At 47.8% G+C, this 25,044-nt stretch overlaps 1 protein-coding gene across 5 annotated transcripts in view; it reads right to left on the reverse strand.

The window, feature by feature from the left end:
• LOC311033145 (BAR/IMD domain-containing adapter protein 2-like) overlaps positions 1–25,044 on the reverse strand; it is a 41,963-nt gene that overhangs the window by 9,311 nt on the left and 7,608 nt on the right. For 3 of the 5 annotated variants that reach the window (XM_084040372.1, XM_084040375.1, XM_084040374.1), the window contains exons 2-8: positions 20,959–21,034; positions 17,096–17,182; positions 7,102–7,163; positions 5,561–5,632; positions 4,438–4,575; positions 1,126–1,278; positions 228–440 (exon numbers count right to left, since the gene is read on the reverse strand). In XM_084040372.1, the coding sequence (XP_083896498.1) occupies positions 228–440; positions 1,126–1,278; positions 4,438–4,575; positions 5,561–5,632; positions 7,102–7,163; positions 17,096–17,182; positions 20,959–21,034 (801 nt within the window). Of the gene's footprint in view, positions 1–227; positions 441–1,125; positions 1,279–4,437; positions 4,576–5,560; positions 5,633–7,101; positions 7,164–8,868; positions 8,891–17,095; positions 17,183–20,958; positions 21,035–25,044 lie in introns of those variants that run through there. The other 2 variants (XM_084040373.1, XM_084040376.1) reach the window with 2 other exon arrangements.

The raw sequence follows: 25,044 nt of genomic DNA on the forward strand, positions 1-25,044 counted from the left end.
GTGTGTGTGTGTGTGTAACCTTCAGCTACAAGACATGTTTGGAACACGGGTCCACTTTTCTAGAGCGGTTTGGGTGCTAGATCTTGTTCAGAACCAGTTTTGGGTTCTCGTTCATGTGTGTGATTTATGACATTTTAGATGCACAAACAGAAACCACAGAAGCCCACGACAACGTGCACTAGTCTTTGGGGGTCTAAATGGGGATTTAAGGCAGCGGAGGAACCCACCTGCTGTCCCAGACCCCCGCCGGCCCTGAGGGCCGCCAGCTCCGGAGGCACCGGCAGGGGTTTACCGGAGATGGGATCGGATATGCCAGGGACCATGGCGCCCGCTGCGCCGCTCATCTGCTGGGCCAGGAACATGGCACGATCCGGCAGCTTGTTGGGCTCGGCGCACGCCTGCTGCCACACGGGGATCTTCTGGGACAACAGCTCCTTCCCCTGAAACACAGCAGGACCAGGGTCAGTTAGAGTTACTCCCAACAACAGGATCATGGAGGAGGAGGAGGACACCAGAGAGGGATGAAGGAGCTACATCCTCCAGCAGGGCAGTCATAGAAAGACGCTTCTCATTTACATCTGTAGTAAGTATCAATTAGTCTACGTAAGTTATGAAATCATAAAAACTGCAACTGCTTGTTTTATTTGACCAACGACACAAGAAGCTGATTTAACTGCTGCAGTTTGTTTCCTTCGTAACCAAGTTTCAGACTAAATTTAATATTTTTTTCTTTTTCTGACGGCCAATCAGCTCACATCCTCGCTTAAAACTCACCAGACGGGTTTAATATTGTATATATAAAAAAAAAAAAAAAAACGTCAAACCAGATACAGGTCAACTCGAGACAAAGGAAAAGGTAGTGTAAAAAAGCTGACTCATGTTTAGGACTCACTCCTGCAGCCCTGTGTGTTAAACGAATCCTCGAGGTTCAAACTGGGATCAATACGTCCCGTAAACGGAATATAATAAACATATAATACAAAATAAATCATTAAATGATGTTGAACAAAATTATTATAGATAACTTAAACATATAAACTAAACTAACTGAGCCCAGTTAGTGAATATGAGCCTGAGGGTGGGCGTGGCTACAGGTGCCACGTTGCCATGACATCACCTCCTCACCTTGCTGTGGTAGACGCTGCTGTTCTTGGCCACGGCACACTGGCGGTCCACCAGGAAGCAGTAGCGCCGCCGCTCCTCAGACAGAGCGTTCTTGTAGCCCTCGGCGATGTAGTTGTCCAGCTCGCTCTGCTTGTTGCTGATGGCCTCCACATACTGGGGGAAGAGAGGGGGCGGGGCCGTCAAACAACATGGCTGCAAGTCCTGTTACAGCGTCATCTCAGTGATCAAAGGTGGAATTATCAGATTTGTTGGGTTCAAGGACAAGAAGCCAAAATTCGATGAGAAGGATGTAAATGAGGAGAATGTGTTTGAGTCTGTTAAAGCAGTAAAGAATTACATTTAGAACCGTTCAACAGTTAAAGATGTCCTGATACAGTTGTGTTAACTCTGTGAGTCGACCCTTTTTGAATGACTTTTGTTTTTAATGAATGGACGGGTTTGTTTTAACTGAATCAGGCATCATTCGTCACCATGGTGACGTATAAAACAGGCCGACATGTTGTGCTTTAATGCAGCGCGTTAAAAGTCAAATCGCTAAGAAAATGTTGGAGCACATCAAAGCTTATTTAAAACCTCAAACTGCAGAGACTCGTCTGATCACTGACTCGTCTGACTCGTCTGATCACTGACTCGTCTGACCACTCACTCGTCTGATCACTGAGTCGTCTGACCACTGACTCGTCTGATCACTGACTCGTCTGACCACTGACTCGTCTGACTCGTCTGATCACTGACTCGTCTGACCACTGACTCGTCTGACTCGTCTGACCACTGACTCGTCTGACTCGTCTGATCACTGACTCGTCTGACCACTGACTCGTCTGACTCGTCTGATCACTGACTCGTCTGACCACTGACTCGTCTGATCACTGAGTCGTCTGACCACTGACTCGTCTGATCACTGACTCGTCTGACTCGTCTGACCACTGACTCGTCTGACTCGTCTGACCACTGACTCGTCTGATCACTGACTCGTCTGACCACTGACTCGTCTGACCACTGACTCATCTGATCACTGACTCATCTGATCACTGACTCGTCTGACCACTGACTCGTCTGACCACTGACTCATCTGATCACTGACTCGTCTGATAACTGACTCGTCTGACCACCGACTCGTCTGACCACCGACTCGTCTGATCACTGACTCGTCTGACCACTGACTCGTCTGACCACTGACTCGTCTGATCACTGACTCGTCTGACCACTGACTCGTCTGATAACTGACTCGTCTGACCACTGACTCGTCTGATCACTGACTCGTCTGATCTGACCACTGACTCATGTCCACCTGGTGATGACGGCGACTAAGAGGCGAGTTACAGCATCTCTCTCTCCGATAGAAACCCGCCCACGCTTGAGCTGCACACAAACACACACACACACACACACACACACACACACACACACACACACACACACACACACACACACACACACACACACACACACACACACACACACACACAGGTAGAAGTTTGTCCTCAGAGTCACTTATGTAACTGAAAGCGTTGAATAATGTGAAACATCGCAAAGTGTTCGAAGGCTGATGCTGCGTCACACGGGACCAGCTGTCAAACTGACACCAGGTCAGCTCGTCTGACCGCTGACTGATATTTCTGCCTGAAAAACGTATTTACATAAATGTTCACAAACATAACAGAGGTTTAGTTGGTTCATGAAAACACACAACTACTGTAGAACACAAAAAAACACACAGATCACATGTGACGTGTTGATGAGACTCGGGGTGGCTAGCTGCGTTCAGGGACTGATGACAGAAACACATCGAGGTCAGACGGGTCTCAAGTCCTCGAGCATAAAGTCATCAGGTAGAAAACAAACATGGCCTTCTCCAACTCCTCTTTCCTCTCTGCATTTTTCATAATATATTTTTTTATTATTATTTACATTATTTTAGTTTGTGCTTATAGTGCATTCATCTTAATAAGTGCAGCTGTCTGTTACGTACTTGATGGCTGTGTGTGTGTGTGTGTGTGTGTGTGTGTGTGTGTGTGTGTGTGTGTGTGTGTGTGTGTGTGTGTGTGCGTGTGTGTGTTTGTGTGTGTGTGCCAGGAGGTCATGGAGTAAACAGGAAGTGCTGTAAGCTGGACTCTCCTGCAGAACGCTGTGACTCTGATATCATTAAAGTGCATTAATCCTCCACAGAGTTCCTGCTACATTATTGAAGGCCGGTCGATACGGCGCTCGCTCTCACACACGGAGTCCTAATTAGAAGCCCTGAAGCCCCCCTCCTCCACCTGAAGCCCCCCCCGAAACGATGTTTCCCGTAAATCTAATTGATCTGTTAAACACTGATGGAATCATGACCTGATTATTGGCTCATTATTTCCTGTCTGACACACTCGGACTCTGAAAATAAAATTATCGAGGTGTTTGATCTTGGATGTTCGGTTCATGTAAGGAGAAGAACCAGGTCTGGGGTCTGAGCTCAGACCAGGTCCGTGAGGACCTGCAGTACTCTGCGGCCGCCCCTCCTTCACGCTCCACCAGCCGTCCGTCGAAGCAGCACTAATGATTACACCATAATTACGCCCCCTGCTGCTCCGGCAGGGCGACGCGGGGGGCTAACGCCTCCAGATCGCTGCTCGATTAACCCTCGACCTTTTTCTCTGCATCGTCGAGTCAAAACCACGCGGAGGAACTGGCGCTCTCTCACTGCCAGGACCTGGTCTTTGATTATAAAGACCCTTAATACATACTTTATAATGACAGAGATCCAGATTCTGACTCTGTTTTAATGAAGATTATTCAGACCTGACAAAATAACACAGCCGTGATGCTGAATCTTATCATCTGTATAGGTGACAACACCCACACACTCTCTCTGTTAACAGCAGCGTCTCCTGTGCAGCTTGTGTAAGAGGCCACGCCCACCACGCATCATCACCAGAGCGCCTACAAACGCCTCGTTCAATCTGTTCACCTGCAAACAACATGATGTAACACCGAATATTATATATTCTCATTCTACTTCGTCCTTTAATATATCTTCATGTGACACATTTAAAGGTCCAGTGCATTCAAGGGTTCTATTCCAGAATAATATTCAGGAACCCAGACTGCATGGGCCATAATGGGGTCCCATCCCATTCAGCTCAGCTGGTCCAATCCCATCACAGCTGTCACAGAATACCAGCAGACCGAGCTTTATGCTCTATGAGGACACACACACACACACACACACACACACACACACACACACACACACACACACACACACACACACACACACACACACACACACACACACACACACACACACACACACACACACACACACAGACCGACCTGCATCTCCTTGTCTCCGTACTTGGCCGGGTGTTTGCTGCCTTGACTCTTCCTGCGGAGCTTTTTCAGCTCCGCCTGGCATTTCTCCAGACTCTCCCCTTTGCTCTTGTGCTCCATCTGGTACTTCTTCAGCGCCGCCTGAGGGGGGCAGCAGAGAGTCAGCGTGGGTCAGCAGCTCACACCGACATAACTTCACTACAAGTACACTACAAATATTTGCATCAAAATGAAACCTGAAACAAGGTTCTTCAGCTGAATTCAGCACATTTTCGTTTTTATGGACAAACAAGGAAAACACAGTAGATTAATATTATTATATTCTGGACTGAAGCAGCAAAATTCAGGAACACAAAACAAGGCTGGCCATTAGTTTAGGAAACACTTTGATGTTTTAAACGATCACATTCATGGTGATCTGACCTCATGTTGTACAACTGATTGGCTATTCAGCTGATTTGAATTTGAATGCATCAGAATATCTGACAGTAATAATCAGACATCGAACATCCCCCGCCTCAATGACGAAATGTTTCTGGGACTCATTCCAAACTACCGATCAACATAAATTCATTTGTTTTGGGTTGTTTTGTTTTTTTTCTGTGGTTTTCACAGAGTGAGTCATAATTCAGAGAGTGGGAAGTCCTTTATGTAAGTCGCTGCAGCGGTTTGGCAGGAAGCCAAAGGGGGATCAAAGAAGCGAGCGAGCGTTTTCAGGCTGTACTTCCTCATAGCATCCCTGGAGAACCGGAGAACCGGCGCCGAGCCGAGGAAGTTGAAAGCGACAGCACTGGAGCGCGGCGGAGGTTCACGTACGTGGTTACATAACGACGCTACTGATGCTTTAAATTCAGCCCACGCTATTAATTATTTAAGTTACCATTATTGTGTGTGTGTGTGTGTGTGTGTGGGGGGGGGGGGGTTTCTCGACTGAAACCATAAGGCAGATGAAAAAAATGCAATATTTTCCAGAATTAGCTGAGCAACAATTATAGTTGGTTAGACATAAATGAAAACAACGACCTGCTGATGAGACTTTGAGACAAACAGAAACAAGGCTGAAAGGCTCTTCAGAACCCGGTGGTCGTGTACTACAACGTTAGAGTTATGGATCAGTTGTACGTACGTTCAGGTAGCGGGCGTCCAGCTCCACCTTCTTCTCCAGCTCCGTCAGCAGCTCGTTGTGGAACGACTTCAGCTGCAATACAAACAGGAAGACACGAAAACCTCAATACCTCAGAGGATCACATCCTCAGAGATCACATCCTCAGAGGATCACAGCCTCAGGGGATCACATCCTCAGAGGATCACAACCTCAGAGATCACAGCCTCAGAGGATCGCATCCTCAGAGGATCACAACCTCATAGATCACATCTTCAGAGGATCACAACCTCAGATGATCACTTCCTCAGAGGATCACAACCTCATAGATCACAACCTCATAGATCCCATCCTCAGAGGATCACATCCTCAGAGGATCACAACCTCAGAGGATCACTGAGCCGTGTATCGGTGCAACAATGACTCGAAGAATGTTGTTTGTTTTGCAGCCGGAAATGTCAAACCCAAAAGGATTATGGGTCGGATGTCTGGTATGTAAACGTGTGCCAAAGTCAATTTGCTGTGTTTGTGTTGTAGTGAGTGAGTGAGTGAGTGTGAGTGAGTGAGTGTGAGTGAGTGAGTGAGTGAGTGAGTTTGAGTGAGTGAGTGAGTGTGAGTGTGAGTGTGAGTGAGTGAGTGTGAGTGTGTGTGTGTGTGTGTGTGTGTCCTAGCAACATGTTCCCATAAATCCAAACTGCGTTCTCATCTACGTTTTGAGAGAAATGTATTTTTTTCCAGGGGCGGTTTTAAACACAGGACAGGAACAGCGACCTCCTGGGTGAAAGTCTGTTTGACGGCGACCGTCTCCCCGCGTTGATTAGAAACGTTGTCTGTGATACCAGATTGTGTCTTTGGAGACGGAGCCGGGAGCAGCTGACAGAACTGAACCAGTGCTAAAATTTTACCGACGGAACTTAAAATGACCATAAAAAAACAATGTTGATACATTTAATATTTGCAGCCAAACGCACTAATGACCTCTCTCTCTCACCCTGTCTCTCTTATCGTCCATATTGTCTTTAACTACTATCAGTGGGACATTAGCTGAGAAGCAGGAAGTCCTCACAGTGTAGCTGTGAAGGCGCAGCGAGTTCACGGTGACCCATCGACTGATTCCCTGCTTCAGACGATAGAATATTAACGTTTCTACAGCACTGACTTCCTGTCTTTATTCTACTGTAAATCATCAACACTTAAAAACACCCCGTCTAACTTATATTATACCTATATTACACTCTGCATCAAGACTAAACTGCTCACTTGGATGACTGAACACTCGCTGCTAATTTTTCCACAATCAATTTACTCTTTACAAGATAAAAAACAAAGAAAAGATTTTGGAACACAATTGAAATGTTTTCAGTTTGTAAATTTACATTCGAGAGGATCATCAAACAAACATAATTAAGGGAAGCTGCTCAAGTACAGGGAGAGTGTGTGTGTGTGTGTGTCTGTGAGTGTGTGTTTGTGTGTCTGTGAGTGTGTGTGTGTGTGTGTATTGTAATGTGGAGACAATCTGTTCTTAACGAGAGCTGATTGGAGCAGCAACAACACCACATGCTCACCATCTCCTCGAGCTGGATCTGGATCTGTCGGTGCACTTCAGCCATCTGAAAGAGAACCTCCCCTGCAGAGAGGAGACAAAGGAGAGGGAGACGATGAGCAGAGAAGGGAGGGAGGGAAGGGGGGACAGAAAAGGGGGAGAGAGAGAGTGATATTAAATCTCTCCCATGTCTGCGAGAGCCATGCAAAATAAAAGTAGAAAACAGCATGCAGCCACACGGAGAAGGACGAGGAGGAGGAGGAGGTGCAGGTGTGGAGGGAGGAAGAGGAGGGGGAAGATCAGGTGGAGGTGTGGAGGGAGGAAGAGGAGGAGGATGAGTCGATGGAGGAGGAGGAGGGGGAGGAAGAGACGACGGACAAAATGAAACAACTGCATGAACCGAAGCAGCACAGACGACATTTTCAAAACTCAAAGAGCGAATCAAGCAAATCTACTGAATATTTGATCATTCATGATCATTATGTTTTCCATCTTCTCCAGATCTCACAGAGCTGCACCATCAAACACACAGCATCATCATCATCATCATCATCATCATCATCATCATCATCAGCATCAGCATCATCAACGATGTCATCTTTGCATGAAGACATTAACGTTAGCAGCGAGAGAAGCTGAAACACACAGAGAGGATGTGAGAGAGTGAGAGAGGTGAGAGAGTGAGGGAGGGGTGAGAGTGAGGGAGGTGAGAGTGAGGGAGGTTAGAGAGAGGGAGGTTAGAGAGTGAGGGAGGTGAGAGAGTGAGGGAGGGAGGGAGGTGAGAGAGTGAGGGAGGTGAGAGAGTGAGGGAGGGAGGGAGGGAGGTGAGAGAGTGAGGGAGGTGAGAGTGAGGGAGGTGAGAGTGAGGGAGGTGAGAGAGTGAGGGAGGTGAGAGAGTGAGGGAGGTGAGAGAGTGAGGGAGGTGAGAGAGTGAGGGAGGTGAGAGAGTGATGGAGGTGAGAGAATGAGGGAGGTGAGAGAGTGAGGGAGGTGAGAGAGTGAGGGAGGGGAGAGAGTGAGGGAGGGAGGGAGGTGAGAGAGTGAGGGAGGTGAGAGAGTGATGGAGGTGAGAGAGTGATGGAGGTGAGAGAGTGAGGGAGGTGAGAGAGTATTGGAGGTGAGAGAGTGATGGAGGTGAGAGAGTGAGGGAGGTGAGAGAGTGATGGAGGGGAGAGAGTGAGGGAGGTGAGAGAGTGAGGGAGGTGAGAGAGTGAGGGAGGTGAGAGTGAGGGAGGTGAGAGAGTGAGGGAGGGGAGAGAGTGAGGGAGGTGAGAGTGAGGGAGGTGAGAGAGTGATGGAGGGGAGAGAGTGAGGGAGGTGTGAGAGTGAGGGAGGTGAGAGAGTGAGGGAGGTGAGAGAGTGATGGAGGGGAGAGAGTGAGGGAGGGGAGAGAGTGAGGGAGGTGAGAGAGTGATGGAGGGGAGAGAGTGAGGGAGGTGTGAGAGTGAGGGAGGTGAGAGAGTGAGGGAGGTGAGAGAGTGATGGAGGGGAGAGAGTGAGGGAGGGGAGAGAGTGAGGGAGGTGAGAGAGTGATGGAGGGGAGAGAGTGAGGGAGGGGAGAGAGTGAGGGAGGTGAGAGAGTGATGGAGGTGAGAGTGAGGGAGGTGAGAGAGTGAGGGAGGGGAGAGAGTGAGGGAGGGGAGAGAGTGAGGGAGGTGAGAGAGTGAGTGAGGGGAGAGAGTGAGGGAGGTGAGAGAGTGAGGGAGGGGAGAGAGTGAGGGAGGGGAGAGAGTGAGGGAGGGGAGAGAGTGAAGCATGCAGCCGGAGGTGCGAGAGTGGAGATACCTACATGCTGCCTCCTCTGAATATGCAAAAACAAAAGGAACAGAAAGATCTAGTTTGAGCAAAGACCTGAGGGAGAGTGACCTGGAGAGACAGTCAAACTACCCAGAAACACAGACAGGAAAATACAGTTAGACAGACAGACAGACAGGCTGTCTGCCGTTCATGGTGGACTCACATCAAAGTGAATGTCAATTATAACTGCAACAAAGATATGTATAAATAAATACGTCGGCCGATAACACATTCAGACACAGATATCAGAGATCAGGACCTGGAACAGGACCTGGGTCGGGACCTGGGTCGGGTATCGGTAACGATGGCGCCAATCTATTCACTTCAATTCAATGATTATTTATACACTGATAACTGATAAAAAATGAAAAAACACAAATTAAACAAAATATTTAGAACATTTGATTTAAGAAAATAAGGGTTGATAAGACATAAAAACATCCTATAAAAAAGTGTGATTTCTTATTGCATATCTACGATTGCTCTATATATCCGTTATATTGTATAATTATTATTATCTAGAATAAATAATGGCAGACATGGACATGAGGACAGGGGGGGGGGGGGGGGGCACAGGGAGATGGGGGCCGTCTGAATGGGATTACTGGGATTAATGGAAGTGCTGTGGTCATGCAGACGGAGGGATTTAGGACAGGTCGACGCAGGAGGCGGAGCGGACACAAGTGTGTGTTTACTGAAGTACTGGACCAGGAAGTAACCCTTAACATGAAACACTTCCTTCCTGTATCCCTCTCTTCTCTGCTACAACTTGAATCACCATCAGAGAGCTTTTACTTTGAAAGGTTTGGAGCACTTCCTCTAACTCTCCACAGAAACACAGCCATCACAGATCGACATGGAGGTAACATACGTAGGTAACCTGTCACTAAGTAAGACACGTCGACATGTCACTATGGTTACTAAGGCAACGGGAACATTCACGATTATCATGAATAAATGAATTGCGATGATATTATCCCAAATACTTAAAATGAGACGAAAACATACTGGAATCAATTAAATGAAATATTTTGAATTGCCTCACAGATAAGACAAGTTAAAAATAATCTCAAATATGATGATAAATCATAAGCTTTTCCTGCGTAAATAATAATAATACATGTATCCTGTATCACATCAACAGCAAGCTTTTCCTCTCCTTTTATCGTCACAATAACTCACTTCCATAAGAGAACCTTTTAGCGGTCTCAGGACTGCATCAATACTTTTTTTCTGGAAGTTCTCCAGATTCCTGGATGTTCTAGTTTCTAATCGGCACCTTTGTGAAATACTCAGCAGAATTAAGCTGCTTACTGAGAATCACAACAACGCCATTGTTCTCCGATCAGTTAGAGAAACACTGGACTCGGAATCTCTCGGTCCCCCTTTGGACTCGGAGCACAGATCCACATGAACGTCCGACCCGTCGGTTGTTGTTGTGTAATAGTCACGAGCTCCGTTAAGTCTCCAGATTTGTTTTTCTGCATCATCAACACGGTGAAGGGGGGCAAAGTTCATTCAGGACTCATGTGGACTCGCCCACTCGGCAGGAAACAACTAGTGGAGTGTTTGTGTGTGTGTGTGTGTGTCTGTGTGTGTTGAGCAGTTCCATCGCTCTCCTGCTGGGCTTATCAGAGAGGATCCAGAGTGAAGGTCCATGTGGACTAAGGGATCCTACGTGGTGCTGGTCTCTGCAGGACTACAGGAGCCTGAGAGAGATTCTAATCCCCAGAAAGGACAAGGTGCTGCTGGGAGATTTGTCCTCCTCAAAGCTGCTGGAATGACAGCGTTATCGTTGCTCCGCCTCTTTAAATCCTCTAAACAAACACTCACAACACACACACACACACACACACACACACACACACACACACACACACACACACACACACACACACACACACACACACACACACACACACACACACACACACACACACACACACACACACACACACACACACTGACACTAAGAACACACACACTTACACTTACACGTTTACCTCCTCGTCCACAGAGTGACACGTTAGCATGTTGCTAGTTCTGAGTGACAGCGACGGCACCGGGGTGAGAACGGCATGTGGGCTCCGTTTGATGTCTTTAATGTCTTAATGTGACCACAGAATATCGATGACTCAGAATCAGTCCAGACTGATGCAGCTGAACGCGAGGGATCGGAGGGACGTGAGAAATAATATCTGATAGCTTTTTACTGTAATGACAGTCAGGCTCATGGACCTCAGTAGTCAGTAGGACCCAGGGGCCTCCGGACGCTTCTAATGGGGCCCTGCAGAGGGAAAATGGCTGTTTTCTTAAAGGTATCCTTCAGCTGGTCCCCGTCCGTCTCTACAGAGTCAGATAACCTGGACGCTCACAAACGTAACACAGACAGGAAGTGTGTGTGAGGATCCACCGACACGTGGTGTCATAACGAGGAACATTAGAACATTAGAAACCTAAAATCAGTCTCTTTCTGTCTGGTCTGGTCCTGGCCTTGAGGAAGTCTGTGTGATCTGGAAGCTTGGCAGCTGGTTTAGACCTGCAGAGCCCCAGATCAGGTCTGCACAGAGCCCCAGATCAGGTCTGCACAGACCCTCAGATCAGGTCTGCACAGAGCCCCCAGATCAGGTCTGCACAGAGCCTCAGATCAGGTCTGCACAGAGCCCCAGATCAGGTCTGCACATTACTATGAGCATCATGAAGTCAGTGTTTGGCCGGAGCCCAACATGAAGGACAATGCGACACCTGAAGGGCGTTTGTACAGTCTGACGCGTTGTTAAAGCCACATTAGCGCTCTGATGCGTTCGTTTGCTCGATCGCACATCCTCTCTGATCTCCTCCTGAGACCACACCCACAAACATCTGCAGCTGACAGGACGCCGCGCCAGAACGGGAACATGAAATACGAAAGGAGGCAGGAAGCAGCAGCTGGTCGTAGGGATGAACGGCGATCACAGCGCCGCAGCTCGGCCCCGTGTCGAGCGTTTGATTGGCGCTCTGAAGGAGTGCTGTTGCTGCAGTTTCCCCTGAAAGCTCAATTCCGATCAGGGACGAAGCTGGAGGGAAAACGAGGGTCGCGGCCGAAGTCGCCCATTTCCCTCAAACAGAGCGACATGAGAACGAGACTGCAGGGAAACAACGGCGATATAACAATATAACAGTCCGAGGTCTCAGAGTGCCGCCGAGGCCTCGCCGTCCATGTTTATGAGTCTTTATTATTGCTTTTCTCCTCCAGGAGCTCCGGCGTCTACCAGCAATGATTTAAAACACGTTTCTCCCAGAAAAAAAACGTTTCATTTCATTTTGAGGAGAAATGAGAACATTATACAATAAAAGCAGCTAATGAATACTGAACCACGGAGAGGAAATTGTCTTTTTGACCCGCCAGAATTAAAGTCTCCCTCGATGCCACCTAATGGCGCCTGATATCAGCGCTGGTATCTGTGAACAGGAAGTGTGATGAAGAAGAGGAGCACGCCTCCGAGGCCTCCTCTAAAAGAGAATTAATTAACCAAAAGGATCATTGTTTCCTGGACCTCAAATCTGGATGTTTTAATTAACCTTAAGTTGTTCTAATGAGATGGATGAAGCGTGTCGAGCCCTCGGCAAGAGAACTATGAGGATCAGACATGGAGAATGACGAGGATCAGACGCGGAGAACGATGAGGATCAGATGTGGAGAACAATGAGGATCAGACGTGGAGAACGATGAGGATCAGATGTGGAGAACTATGAGGATCAGACATGGAGAACAATGAGGATCAGACGTGGAGAACGATGAGGATCAGACATGGAGAACGATGAGGATCAGACATGGAGAACGATGAGGATCAGACGTGGAGAACGATGAGGATCAGACGTGGAGAACGATGAGGATCAGACGTGGAGAACGATGAGGATCAGACATGGAGAACGATGAGGATCAGACGTGGAGAACGATGAGGATCAGACATGGAGAACGATGAGGATCAGACATGGAGAACGATGAGGATCAGACATGGAGAACGATGAGGATCAGATATGGAGAACGATGAGGATCAGATGTGGAAAAGGATGGAGGGAACATTTAATAAAAAGCCAGAAAAGGAGCGTAACACGTGGATACGCTACAGCGGGTCGCCTTGCCCGTTGTCATGGTGAGCAGGAACCTCGCTGGACGTCAGGAACATTTCGTCTTATCAGTTTGGGCTTTTAATAAATAAAACATTATTAATAAAAAGATCAGCTCAGTAACAGAAATCTGCATTAAAAGCTGTTTTTTCTCTTCACTTTTTTATTTCCAGAAGCTAGAATCAGTTTTAAAATCTATAAATAGATCCCTTTTTAATCCCAATATCTTTCAGTGATGATCTGCCGAAGACGTAGAATAAAATGCATTCTGGGTATCAATCTGGCGATAAGGACGCCGTCATCAGGGAGACGCAGGACACGTCTTTTTTTTTTGCCCTTCAAAGTAAAAAGAATATCTTTTTATTCTATACTTTCACCTTTCATTGGGCCGCCAAAAGTGGGCGGAGCTACAGAGGACCATGCTAGAAGTAAAACATTGTTAAATAGGTGCAATTTTTCATTTCATCTCAACTTTAAAGTGCTTAAGATTGTTTTGAAATCTAATCTTATTAAGACTATTGCTGGCAGGTGTATTTAAATATGTGAGATTAGCATAAATGTGGTTCTCTCCGGACCAGGACTCTCTGAATGTCCAGCGTCTCTCCTCGTAGACAGGAAGTGATGATAAGCAACAGGAAGGATTCAGGTGGAGATGTGCAGTATGTCCATGTAGAAAACTCTCATCCACTGATTTGAGATCAGATGCTGCCACAGATTATATAAAGGGATATTTCCCTTCAGCTCTGAGTCCCACCTCTGCTCATATTATCGCTCTGAGTGGTGTCGCCCTTATATGGTCAGAGAGGGGACCCCCCCCACCAGCATGTCCATATTTAGTAACCGGAAGAAGCAACGTCACCGACAAGCCTTTTTCGGCTGCGGACGGAGCGACTCCATCTCTCCTCCTCCTCTTCCAGGCGGCTCGTCCGTCTATTTTTAGAAGCGTGTGCAGAGTCGGCGTGTTCTCCCAGGACCGCCTGAGCTCCCACGCCGTCGTGGGGGCGTTCGCAGACAAAGGGAGCACGGTGGTGAGAGAGGACGAGTGGGATGACGCTCCACACTGCGGTCGTGGAGCTTCTCGTCTCTCCACAGCAGAGCAGACGCTCAGACGGCGAAGGCATCATGCAAATTAAGAACATGTGAATGAAGCACAAGTGGGGCATGGTTTCCTCTTCCTGTGGCGAGCTGTCAGCGCGGCGTAGCATCAGATGTGCTCGCTGACGAACAAACATTGCTCTTAACAAGTGAGGAGAAAGGTTTAGCTGTGTTCTCCATCACAGCGTTCTCCATCACGATGTTCTCCATCACCGTGTTCTCCATCACAGCGTTCTCCATCACGATGTTCTCCATCACAGTGTTCTCCATCACCGTGTTCTCCATCACAGTGTTCTCCATCACGATGTTCTCCATCACAGTGTTCTCCATCACAGCGTTCTCCATCACCGTGTTCTCCATCACTGCATTCTCCATCACGGTGTTCTCCATCACAGTGTTCTCCATCACAGCATTCTCCATCACCGTGTTCTCCATCACTGCATTCTCCATCACGGTGTTCTCCATCACAGCGTTCTCCATCACGGTGTTCTCCATCACAGTGTTCTCCATCACAGCGTTCTCCATCACGATGTTCTCCATCACAGTGTTCTCCATCACAGCGTTCTCCATCACAGTGTTCTCCATCACAGTGTTCTCCATCACAGCATTCTCCATCACAGCATTCTCCATCACCATGTTCTACAACACAATGTTCTCCATCACAGTGTCCTCCATTACCACGTTCTCCATCACTGTGTTCTCCATCATTGTGTTCTCCATCAAAGCGCTCTCATCACCGTGTTCGTCATCACCATGTTCTACAACACAATGTTCTCCATCACAGTGTCCTCCATTACCACGTTCTCCATCACAGCGTTCTCCATCACGATGTTCTCCATCACCGTGTTCTTCATCACCGTGTTCTACAACACAATGTTCTCCATCACAGCGTTCTCCATCACCACATTCTCCATCACTGTGTTCTCTATCACCGTGTTCTTCATCACCACGTTCTCCATCAGTGTTCACCATCACCGCGTTCTCCATCAGGAACCCAATGCTCCCTCCTTTCTCATGCAGTCCTTCTCCGTTCATCTCAACGCTCCTATTCGTCACGTTGTTGCAGCGAGTGCAGTCGGTTTAAAGCCCCGCCCCTGTTCGCTCGTCGCCGTCGCGTCCAGACGTCTCAACAAAACAATTAAACGCACAAATACAAGTTGGGTTAGAACTTGTCATTCCACTTTCCAACGGTTGGATCAATCAACCTGATCAGGAACGTGGCTCTGATGTCATCATGTCATCAGTCCGTACTTCCTCCCGCTGTTACCGCTGCTGGCTATTCTGATCGATTAGGAGTAACAGCCTCTCCTCGGTACTCAGGGAAACAATTTTCTTTAATGGAACCAATCAAATTATCTTAAAAAATCCATATTTTGTGTGAAAACTATTGATTTCATTCGTGAGAGTATGAAGCGTATCATTGTTGCTAAATGAAACCTCTCAGGGTTCATTATCACTCACAAACATCTTTCCCCATCCGGTGCTTTCACACACATTTAATCTTAATATTAGTATTTAATAAGCTGCTGCAGAGATTCTTCATATGTGTTACAGTTATTATTATTATTATTTGGATGCGTTGGATCTCATGATCACATGCAACAAACAAATACTCTGTTGGCTTTTATGTGTTTGACTTATTATAATTATCATTTAATTAATTTAGCCAGGTAATGAGCTATCTGAAATAGTAGAATATACTAAAGCAAGCCCCGCCCCCTTCAGCCACTCTGAGCTACTGCTGACTCGTGGCGACAGCAGCGGTCCGTTCTGCTCGGCCAAGTCTGTCATTTCAGTGGCGGCGGAAAGGGAGGTTCTGCTGAGTCATGGTTAGGCTGCCAGAAAAGAAGAAGAAAGCAACAGAATAGGAGCAACGACATGCAGACAAAAGAATACGACAACAAAGAGTGGCGTGAGACGGGAAGAAGGAAACGCACAACAGCGAAGCCGGCGAGCTGGTGGGAATGAGGATTCACAGATGCATGATGGGATATTCATCATGGGATAAAGTCAAGTGATTGTGATGCAGAAAAAAAAATCTTACACTGTTTTGTTTTAGAAAAGCAAAAATATTGACCTCAGTCATTTATGTGGAAAAACATATTAATGACTAACGTTCCAGGTGAGTATCATCGATCGCTAAAGCTCGCGGCACCGGTTATGGAGCTGATGGAGGGATAATAATGACCTTTTCACTCAAAGAGACACGACGAGGAAAAATAAAATGAGTCTGGAGGGAAGTCCCAAGATGGCCTCCTCATGAATAATGAATGCTGCTTTTATATCCTCCTCCCTGCGTTACCATCCTCTCTTCATCCCTCATCCCTTCCTCCCCGCCGCCACTTCAGTCCACGCCCGCTGTCTTAAGTCACATCAGGGCCAGGGAACGAAGGAGGACACAGTGATCCGGGTCTAACCCGCCATGAGACCGCCTCCACAACCACGACGCGGCGTTGCACAGAGTGCAACAGTGAATTTTCTACCTGTGAACCTTCAATTCAGGCCTAAAGGTACGTCTATAAGGAGCAGAACCAGACCTGATCCAGCTGAAACCAGACCAACACGCTTGCCTGAGAGCTCAGAGAGAATCCTCTTCCCATCTGGCTGGAAGCTGAAGCTCCATCAGCACACAAACACACAGAGGGCTTATTATGAAACGTGCTGTTGTGAATTTTAAATGCCAGACACATTTGTGAATGTATTATTTGCTCACAGCAGCGCAGCATTTAAAACAGCCGGGGAGCGTTTATCTCTTCTGAACGTGGGGGGAAACGAGGGATTAACGGAGCGGCCACGCTGCGACAAACACGCAGAATTCATTCTCCTCAAATCAGAATTGGTTTATTTTATGAATTGAGGGGGATGATGTGTGTGTGTGTGTGTGTGTGTGTGTGTGTGTCTGGTTTCAGGTTTGTCGACAGCTGCTTCTGCTCCACAGCGCTAACAGCCACCCCTCACACCCCCAACCCCCCTCCACCCCACCAGGGGGCGCTACAGCCACTACGAGGACTCACCGAGATCCTTAGAGCCTTGACTTTCGCTGGCCATCTCGCCCATCCGCACCAGAGCGTCGAAGTAGCCCTTTGCAGCGTATGTGACACCTGGAAACATGGAAGCATTGGGGCATCAGATCAGGGGTGCACCCCTCCCCTACAGCCCACCCCCCCAGAGAGAGGTCAGGTCGGGCATGGGAAATCAATAGAGAGGCGACAGGCGGAAATGGAGACCAGGCAGGAAGAGAAGCAGCTCTATGGAGGCGACTACAGGAAACAGAGAGAAAGCTACAGAGACAGAAGCAGCTGCAACGTGTCCAAACGTCTTTGAGTAAAACCTTTTAAAAGGATTCGTTTACCCAAACACTTCAACCATAATGGTATCCAGCCATGCAAATGGTAAGTCCTGATCCCCCTCTAGAACCACAAGGATTGGGCGGGGGTTTCGGTAGTTGGTTCCAACCCAGATCCACCTCAGCTCAGAGGCCAGTGGATCTCCCTCTTTGTTCCGAAGACATCCAGGTAGGAAGCTTCCTGTTTGGAGACGCAGTCGATCACAGACGTCACCTGCCGAAATAACGTCTTAAACAACTTCCTCCAAAGGTCGTCGTCTAATTCAAATGCTACAGATAAAGCCTCATCATCAATCAACCGCTGTCTCACGGTCTGATGAGCTTCTGGGGTCAACGGCCAGATATCAGACTTTATCTTCGACGAGCTGCTCACCACTTTCAGTCCGATCAGCGACTTTTGGCGTGAGACTGGAGTTGGGAGACGACGCGTACGAAAACAAGTGGCCAGTTTAGAAGCCGAGTTTAAGATAATAAAAAATCATCTTCAGACAGCAGCCGGTCTGCATAGCGACTACACGGCTTCAACCAATGCTCGAAGGTGATTGGTCAATACTGAGTCCCGTTGCCGAAAGATTCTGCATCCATATGCAGAAATTAGGATTTCATCTGTATTTTTACATGTCTCATGAAATCATATTCTGTAAAACCAAAAGAGCAACAAATGCTGTTTCATCAGCTCGCCCAGATAATCTCCACATTATCTTTATATTCATACAGTTTATGAGGCTTCGCTGAACCGTATGATCACCTGAGGACGGCAGAAAAGAGTCACGGTACACCAAAGGGTAAAATGTATACGGCTGACTTGCCGACATCAAACGTCCTGCTATGTGACTACTGCACATGTACACATCGCAGCCCAACTGTGTACCAGGAGTACCGGCCCACTTGACCGTAACCATAGCAATCGCCCTGAAGCTGAGCCAAGTTCAATTGGTGCTACTTGATGCGTTAAAAATAAAGACATGGCTAGATACAACTATTGGTGTGCAGAAAAATGTTTGGATGAAAATTTTAATCTGTATCGGCACCATCAACTCCCTGCTCAGGATTTAGAACAACTAGCAGCTGATCCAAAACGTGGTATGCTGAAGTAAAGCATGTTGGGGTTCAGTGATGGTGAAGTAAAGCATGTCGGTGTTCAGTGATGGTGAAGTAAAGCAGGTTGGGGTTCAGTGACGGTGAAGTAAAGCATGTCGGGGTTCAGTGATTGTGAAGTAAAGCAGGTAGGGGTTCAGTGACAGTGAAGTAAAGCATGTTGGGGTTCAGTGATGGTGAAGTAAAGCAGGTCGGGGTTCAGTGACGGTGAAGTAAAGTAGGTCGGGGTTTAGTGACGGTGAAGTAAAGCAGGTCAGAGTTCAGCAAAGGTGAAGTAAAGCAGGTCTGGGTTCAGCAAAGGTGAAGTAAAGTAGGTTGGGGTTAAATGATAGTGAAGTAAAGCATGTCGGGGTTCAATGACAGTGAAGTAAAGCAGGTCAAGGTTCAGTGATGGTGAAGTAAAGCATGTCGGGGTTCAGTGATGGTGAAGTAAAGCAGGTCAGGGTTCAGTGACGGTGAAGTAAAGCAGGTCGGGGTTCAGTGACGGTGAAGTAAAGCAGGTCGGGGTTTAGTGACGGTGAAGTAAAGCAGGTCAGGGTTCAGCAAAGGTGAAGTAAAGCAGGTCTGGGTTCAGCAAAGGTGAAGTAAAGTAGGTTGGGGTTAAATGATAGTGAAGTAAAGCATGTCGGGGTTCAATGACAGTGAAGTAAAGCAGGTCAGGGTTCAGTGACGGTGAAGTAAAGCATGTCGGGGTTCAGTGATGGTGAAGTAAAGCATGTCAGGGTTCAGTGATGGTGAAGTAAAGCAGGTCGGGGTTCAGTGACGGTGAAGTAAAGCACACGTATGCATGGGGGCGGAGTCTATCACTATCGATGCCTTGCAGGTCAGAAGACATCGACAAATCCGGCTCGATGTGTAAATTCAGCAACTACACTATGAAAATTAAATTTGACCTCAAACAATTTTACAAATAATCGGTAATCGATTACCGTAAACGTCTTTGTGTTTCTGTTTCGGCCCTTAAAAAACTATGAATCTGAAAGATGTCATGAGGCTCTGGGGAATTATGGTCTGCAATAAAAAAACACAATTATCAAATTGAAAATAGAGTGCTGTGAGAATGACACAGTTTTGTTGGTCGACAGGAAGTTAATCCGTTGGACTTTGGCAGATTATCCAACAACGAACAGAATGATTGATTAAATGTAAGAGACATTGAGATCACATGCTCCAACTGATTTATTTCATAACTAGATTATTTCAACTAGACAAGACGTCTGACCTTTTAAAGCACCAGATCAGAGTTTGCTGGCGTCTCCTTCCCTTCAGACAGGAAGTCTGTCTCACAGGTCTGACGCTGAACCCACATCACTCACATCCAATCCAATCAAGCACCAATGCTGTTATCCTCAAACAGAATGGACAGCTTCCTCCCTCCATCACGGCCCCGGAGATGGAAACCTGCCGCCCAGTTCTACTGAGGTTCTACTGGTGTGTTTCCAGTGACAACAGATCCTCATTCACCCTACTCTACTAAACTCCACTCTGTGCCGCCACCGCCTGGCCTTGATGAAGTGTGATCCCCCATTGGGGAGTCGTGGGGCTATTTTAAGCTCCATCCATCAGACTGGTGTGAAGCCTCCTTTACTGGTCCACGCGGCGCCGTCACTGAAAGTGTGACACGATAGCAACGGCCATGGCGGAACCACGCGGTTATCAATAAAAGAGCTTTATGCTGACGACATTGTCCTATCTGAACACGTAGTCCTATCTGAACACATGGTCATATCTAACGCCGTACAAACCGCCGAGGCATGAAACATCTTCATCAACGTCATTTTCATGTTTTATCTAGTTTGTCATGATATCATTTTGAATTTGTGACCCCAGTCAGGGGTCAGACACACAGCGACTGACGTGGATCCAGTCAGGAGACACGGTCTCGACCTGGATTCCAGCTCGCCCCCCTTTTCCTCGTTCCCGTGGCGACGCTATTCCTCCGACTCCTTCTGTTCTACTTCCCATTGGCTGACGCTCCATTTAGCTCCCCCAAGACACTTCCTGTGCTTTTGTCTTTAACCTTGAGGCAGGGCTGCAAGAACACCTCAATTTCACACACACACACACACACACACACACACAAACCTGTGCAAGCCACAAAAAGCAGCAGCGGAGGACGCAGACATTTAGGATCAATGAATGAGGAAGACGCTCATCATCACAGAGCGTTGCCTCTGATGAGGGAATCTTTAACAATGTAAAAGAGATTCGTCTGTGCAGTTCAAAGACATCACGTCTAAACGGGGACTCTGACGCAGACGTCAACAACACTAGCAGCCACCGAATCACATCTCTGCTCAGGTAAAGTGATGAAGAGGATATAAAAGCAGCGGCAGGAGTCGGGTCGGCTGGCCCTCGGCCGGAACGACAGACAGGAGGGATGGAAGGAGGACAAAGACGGCGAGGTAAACCAGAACGGCCGGGTGTACTCACTGGTGAGCGCCTTCTCGTAGCTCTTCCCCATGGCGATGAAGTTCCGCAGGCAGGGGTTGAACTGCTCCATGATGGACTGGAGGGGGGGGGGGGGGGAGAACAGCACATGTGTTAGTTCAGGAGAAACACAAACACGGATATGAGCTCCAGTGACTGGAGCACCAGTCTTTACTGGGGCATGAACACACACACACACACACACGCACACACACACACACGCACACACACACGCACAGAGTAGGCTGAGCCAACCAGGAGGAAGAGGAGCAGCGAGGCTTCATGCCGAGGACTGGAGGGACGAAACGAAGGGGAAAGAACGACAACGAATGAGTGTGTGTGTGTGTGTGTGTGTGTGTGTTCCTCACACCTCCCCTGCCGTCTCTCTATTAAATGAAACCTGCGTTTGGCTGCTGACTCCCCTCAGCCCAGCAGCAGACCTGGACCTGGACCTGGACCAGATCACAGTTCCCTTCCATCTCACCAACACTCACTGAGCTCGCTGCTCACCACACACTGATCATGCTAATTGCTTTTAAAAAAAATAAAATGGGAATTTCACCCAAATTATAAATAAAAGCCGTTTCCTCCCTCGTCTCTGTGGTAGGAGCCATGAGGCAGGAAGTAGGGGGTTGAGTTAAACCCAAATCTATCTGCATGTCCAACACGAGAAAGATCCAGGTGATGACTTGTCTTATGGTCATGTTATCTGGAGCTCGTAGATCTAGGTTAACTTCAAACCACAACAGAGGATCTTGAATTGAGGATGAATAAAACATCTGCAGATAACAAACTTTTTAGATAAAAAAAAACTAAAGAAAACTTGCAACAATGCAAATGTGAAAACTTACAAAAATAATAAATGAGTAAACAATGTTTGTGTAGTGGTTTTCCCTGTTCTGGGTGATCAGAAAGGGCAAAGCCAGCAATGAATTAAAGCGCGCATAATCAGAGCAATACATAAATGTAGCGCTCGCTCTTCCACGACAGGTGAAGTCTGACATCAGGACGACCAGTGATGACATCAGGACGACCAGTGATGACAAAAGGATGACCAGTGATGACATCAGGAAGTGGAGGCCCGAGGCCTCGTTAACGAGTTTTATGTCTCAGCGGTGACTCAACCTCCCCCTCAGTCCGAGCTGCCCTTTCACTTCTGCTGCAAAACCCAGCAATTCTCTTTCTTTTCACTCTGACTTTTACACCTTTTATAAGAGCAGTAGAGAAAAGGTAGAGAGAGAGGGATGATGGGAGAGGGATGATGGGAGAGGGAGGAGAGGAGGAGAGGGAGGAGAGGAGGGAGAGTGAGGAGAGGAGGACAAGGGAGGGAGAGGGAGGAGAGGAGAGAGGGAGGAGAGGAGGGAGAGGGAGGAGAGGAGGAGAGGGAGGAGAGGAGAGAGGGAGGAGAGGAGGGAGAGGGAGGAGAGGAGGAGAGGGAGGAGAGGAGGGAGAGTGAGGAGAGGAGGGAGAGGGAGGAGAGGAGAGGAGGGAGGAGAGGAGAGAGAGGGAGGAGAGGAGGGAGAGTGAGGAGAGGAGGGAGGAGAGGAGGGAGGAGAGGAGGGAGAGGGAGGAGAGGAGAGGAGGGAGGAGAGGAGAGAGAGGGAGGAGAGGAGGGAGAGTGAGGAGAGGGAGGAGAGGAGGGAGAGGGAGGAGAGGAGGAGAGGGAGGAGAGGAGGGAGAGGGAGGAGAGGAGGAGAGGGAGGAGAGGAGGGAGAGGGAGGAGAGGAGGGAGAGCCAACGCACAACAGTCATCTCGGCACACAAACTTCAAAAAGGGAAGTAGGGCAGGACGACGCAGGGGTGCACGAGAAACAGGCCGACCGCCCGGTGGATGACGAGGGAGAGAGAGAGAGAGAGAGAGAGAGAGAGAGCTCCAAGGTGCTTAAATCAGGTGGAGAGACAGGTTTGGACTGAAATGAATAATAAATCCAGCAGAGTGGAGAAGGATTTTGATCTACGTGCGGCTGATTACTGGATGGAAATTAAAAGGACAAGGACACACACACACACACACGAATGGGGCGAGTGGTGTTTCTTTGTGCGTTTCTGGGGACACACAGACTATTTATACCCGGTTCCCTCTCTGGGTGTATTCTCCGTTATGTAAGCTGTCGGCTGCTGAATAAACTGAGTCGGTGGAAACTCTCCAGCGTTTACCCGTCGCCGCCCGGCAGGAAGACGGTGGAACAAAAGAATACATCCAGAAGATGGAGAGGGAGGATGTTCTCACGTCGAAACCACCAGACCAGGACGAGGACACGTGTCTGAGGCTGCGAGAGTGTTTCCATGCCTGTGACTCACTGATGACATGCGTTATGTCATCAGGACAGGTTTGGCCTCATGCCTCACATTCCTCGGCTGAACTGGTGCGGCTGCTGTTAAACACAGAAACACTCAGCTTTACACCGATACGGAGGAAGTGAACACAACACGACCACAACAACACGAGTCAATCTCCTCAAATCACTGTGTTCGACTTGTTTTATATCAACGATGACTTTAAGGGCAACGTTTTAATATTGCTATTGCTTGTTAATATATTTTACTGTTTGTTTTTTGCTGGACAAATAAAGTTCTTCTTCTTATTTCATTGTCTTATCCATAACATAGCATGAAGACTGGAAACAAAGGGAAACCGTTAGCCTGGCTCTGTCCCAAATCAGCACACAAAGAAACGTTAAGTGGAATGAATATCATTTAAATTAAACATGTATAATGTGAAAAAAAAGTATTTGTATTGGCTGTTATGTTTCAGGGCGGACTGTGATTGGCTGGCCACGTTGCTGCGGCAACACGGAGAAAGAAAAAAAAACGTAATTCCACAGCAGCTGAGCTCAGCGACGCAAAACTGCACATTTATATTAAACTGCTGACAAAAGCTTCATTTATATTTCGGCTTTCTGATAATCTTGGAGGAAGAAGAAGACGAAGAAGAAGAAGAAGACTGATTCACGAGTCTCCCCCTCCTCACAACGTGCTCATACGGTTGGCCGATCCTGACCTAATCCGCCCGCCCAATCAGCTGAGCCGGTTCCTCCAGCACCGAGCCGGAGGCCGCTTAGCATTCCACCGATGAAAGACCACATCGGACCGAGTTTCTGGGAGTAAGAGGGATTACGGAACAGATTTCGCCGTGTGCTCCGCTCTGGCGTTTTAATTGACCGACTAATCACCTCTCCAATTAAATACCCCAAACGAGAGAACAATAGGAGGATTGTGTGATCACGTTGCAGCGTCGGGGGAGGGGCGCTCTCATAAACGTGCTTCAACACCAACCAATGTTATCTGGAAGCCAAATACCAGCAGAACAACACAACGGGTCTTTATCTGCTCGTTCAAACAGTCCAGATAGAAACGAGGACTCCTGTTTACTGATCTCAGGTCAGGATGTTTTGACAGATCCCGTATGAAGCTGATTTCGTCACTGATCCAACAGGGAAGATAGAAATATTAATATGAATAATAACAACAATCTTTACGGTGAAGGTTTGTTTGGAAGCCGTTTGAATTGTTAGATTGCTCGTCAGCAAACGGTCAAAAAATGAATAATATATACTTGTAAGATCTACTGATGAATATTTAACACTATTTACATGATGAACACTCTGACTGCAGTTGTTCAATACTTCATTCACATGAAGTATTGAAAGAAGCATGTTTGTGGTGTTGAATTAAATAATGAAGTTGAAATGACACGCAGCCTTCCTTCCCACACGCGTCTCCACACTGGCAGCTCAGCACCGAGAACAAAGGTAAGAAAACGAGCAGCGTTACGAACATTGTGACCCAGCTGGCACTGTGTGTGTGTGTGTGCGTGTGTGTGTGTGTGTTGGCGAGAGATGGGTGTGAGGGATGAGTCACAGCCTACATAAACAGCAGCAGGTTGGTATCATGTTGGGGCGTAAATTACTGGAGAGGCGAGGAGCCGACCGTGTGGCACCATTAGAGCCAAACACATTAACCAGTGGGAGGAGACCTGGTAACCCCAGGAGAGAAGAGACCTGGCAACCCCAGCAAGAGGAGACCTGGCAACCCCAGGAGAGTAGAGACCTGGCTACCAGGAGAGAAGAGACCTGGCAACCCCAGGAT

Source organism: Eutrigla gurnardus, assembly GCF_963514095.1.
Source record: "Eutrigla gurnardus genome assembly, chromosome: 22".
Lineage (NCBI taxonomy): Eukaryota > Metazoa > Chordata > Actinopteri > Perciformes > Triglidae > Eutrigla > Eutrigla gurnardus.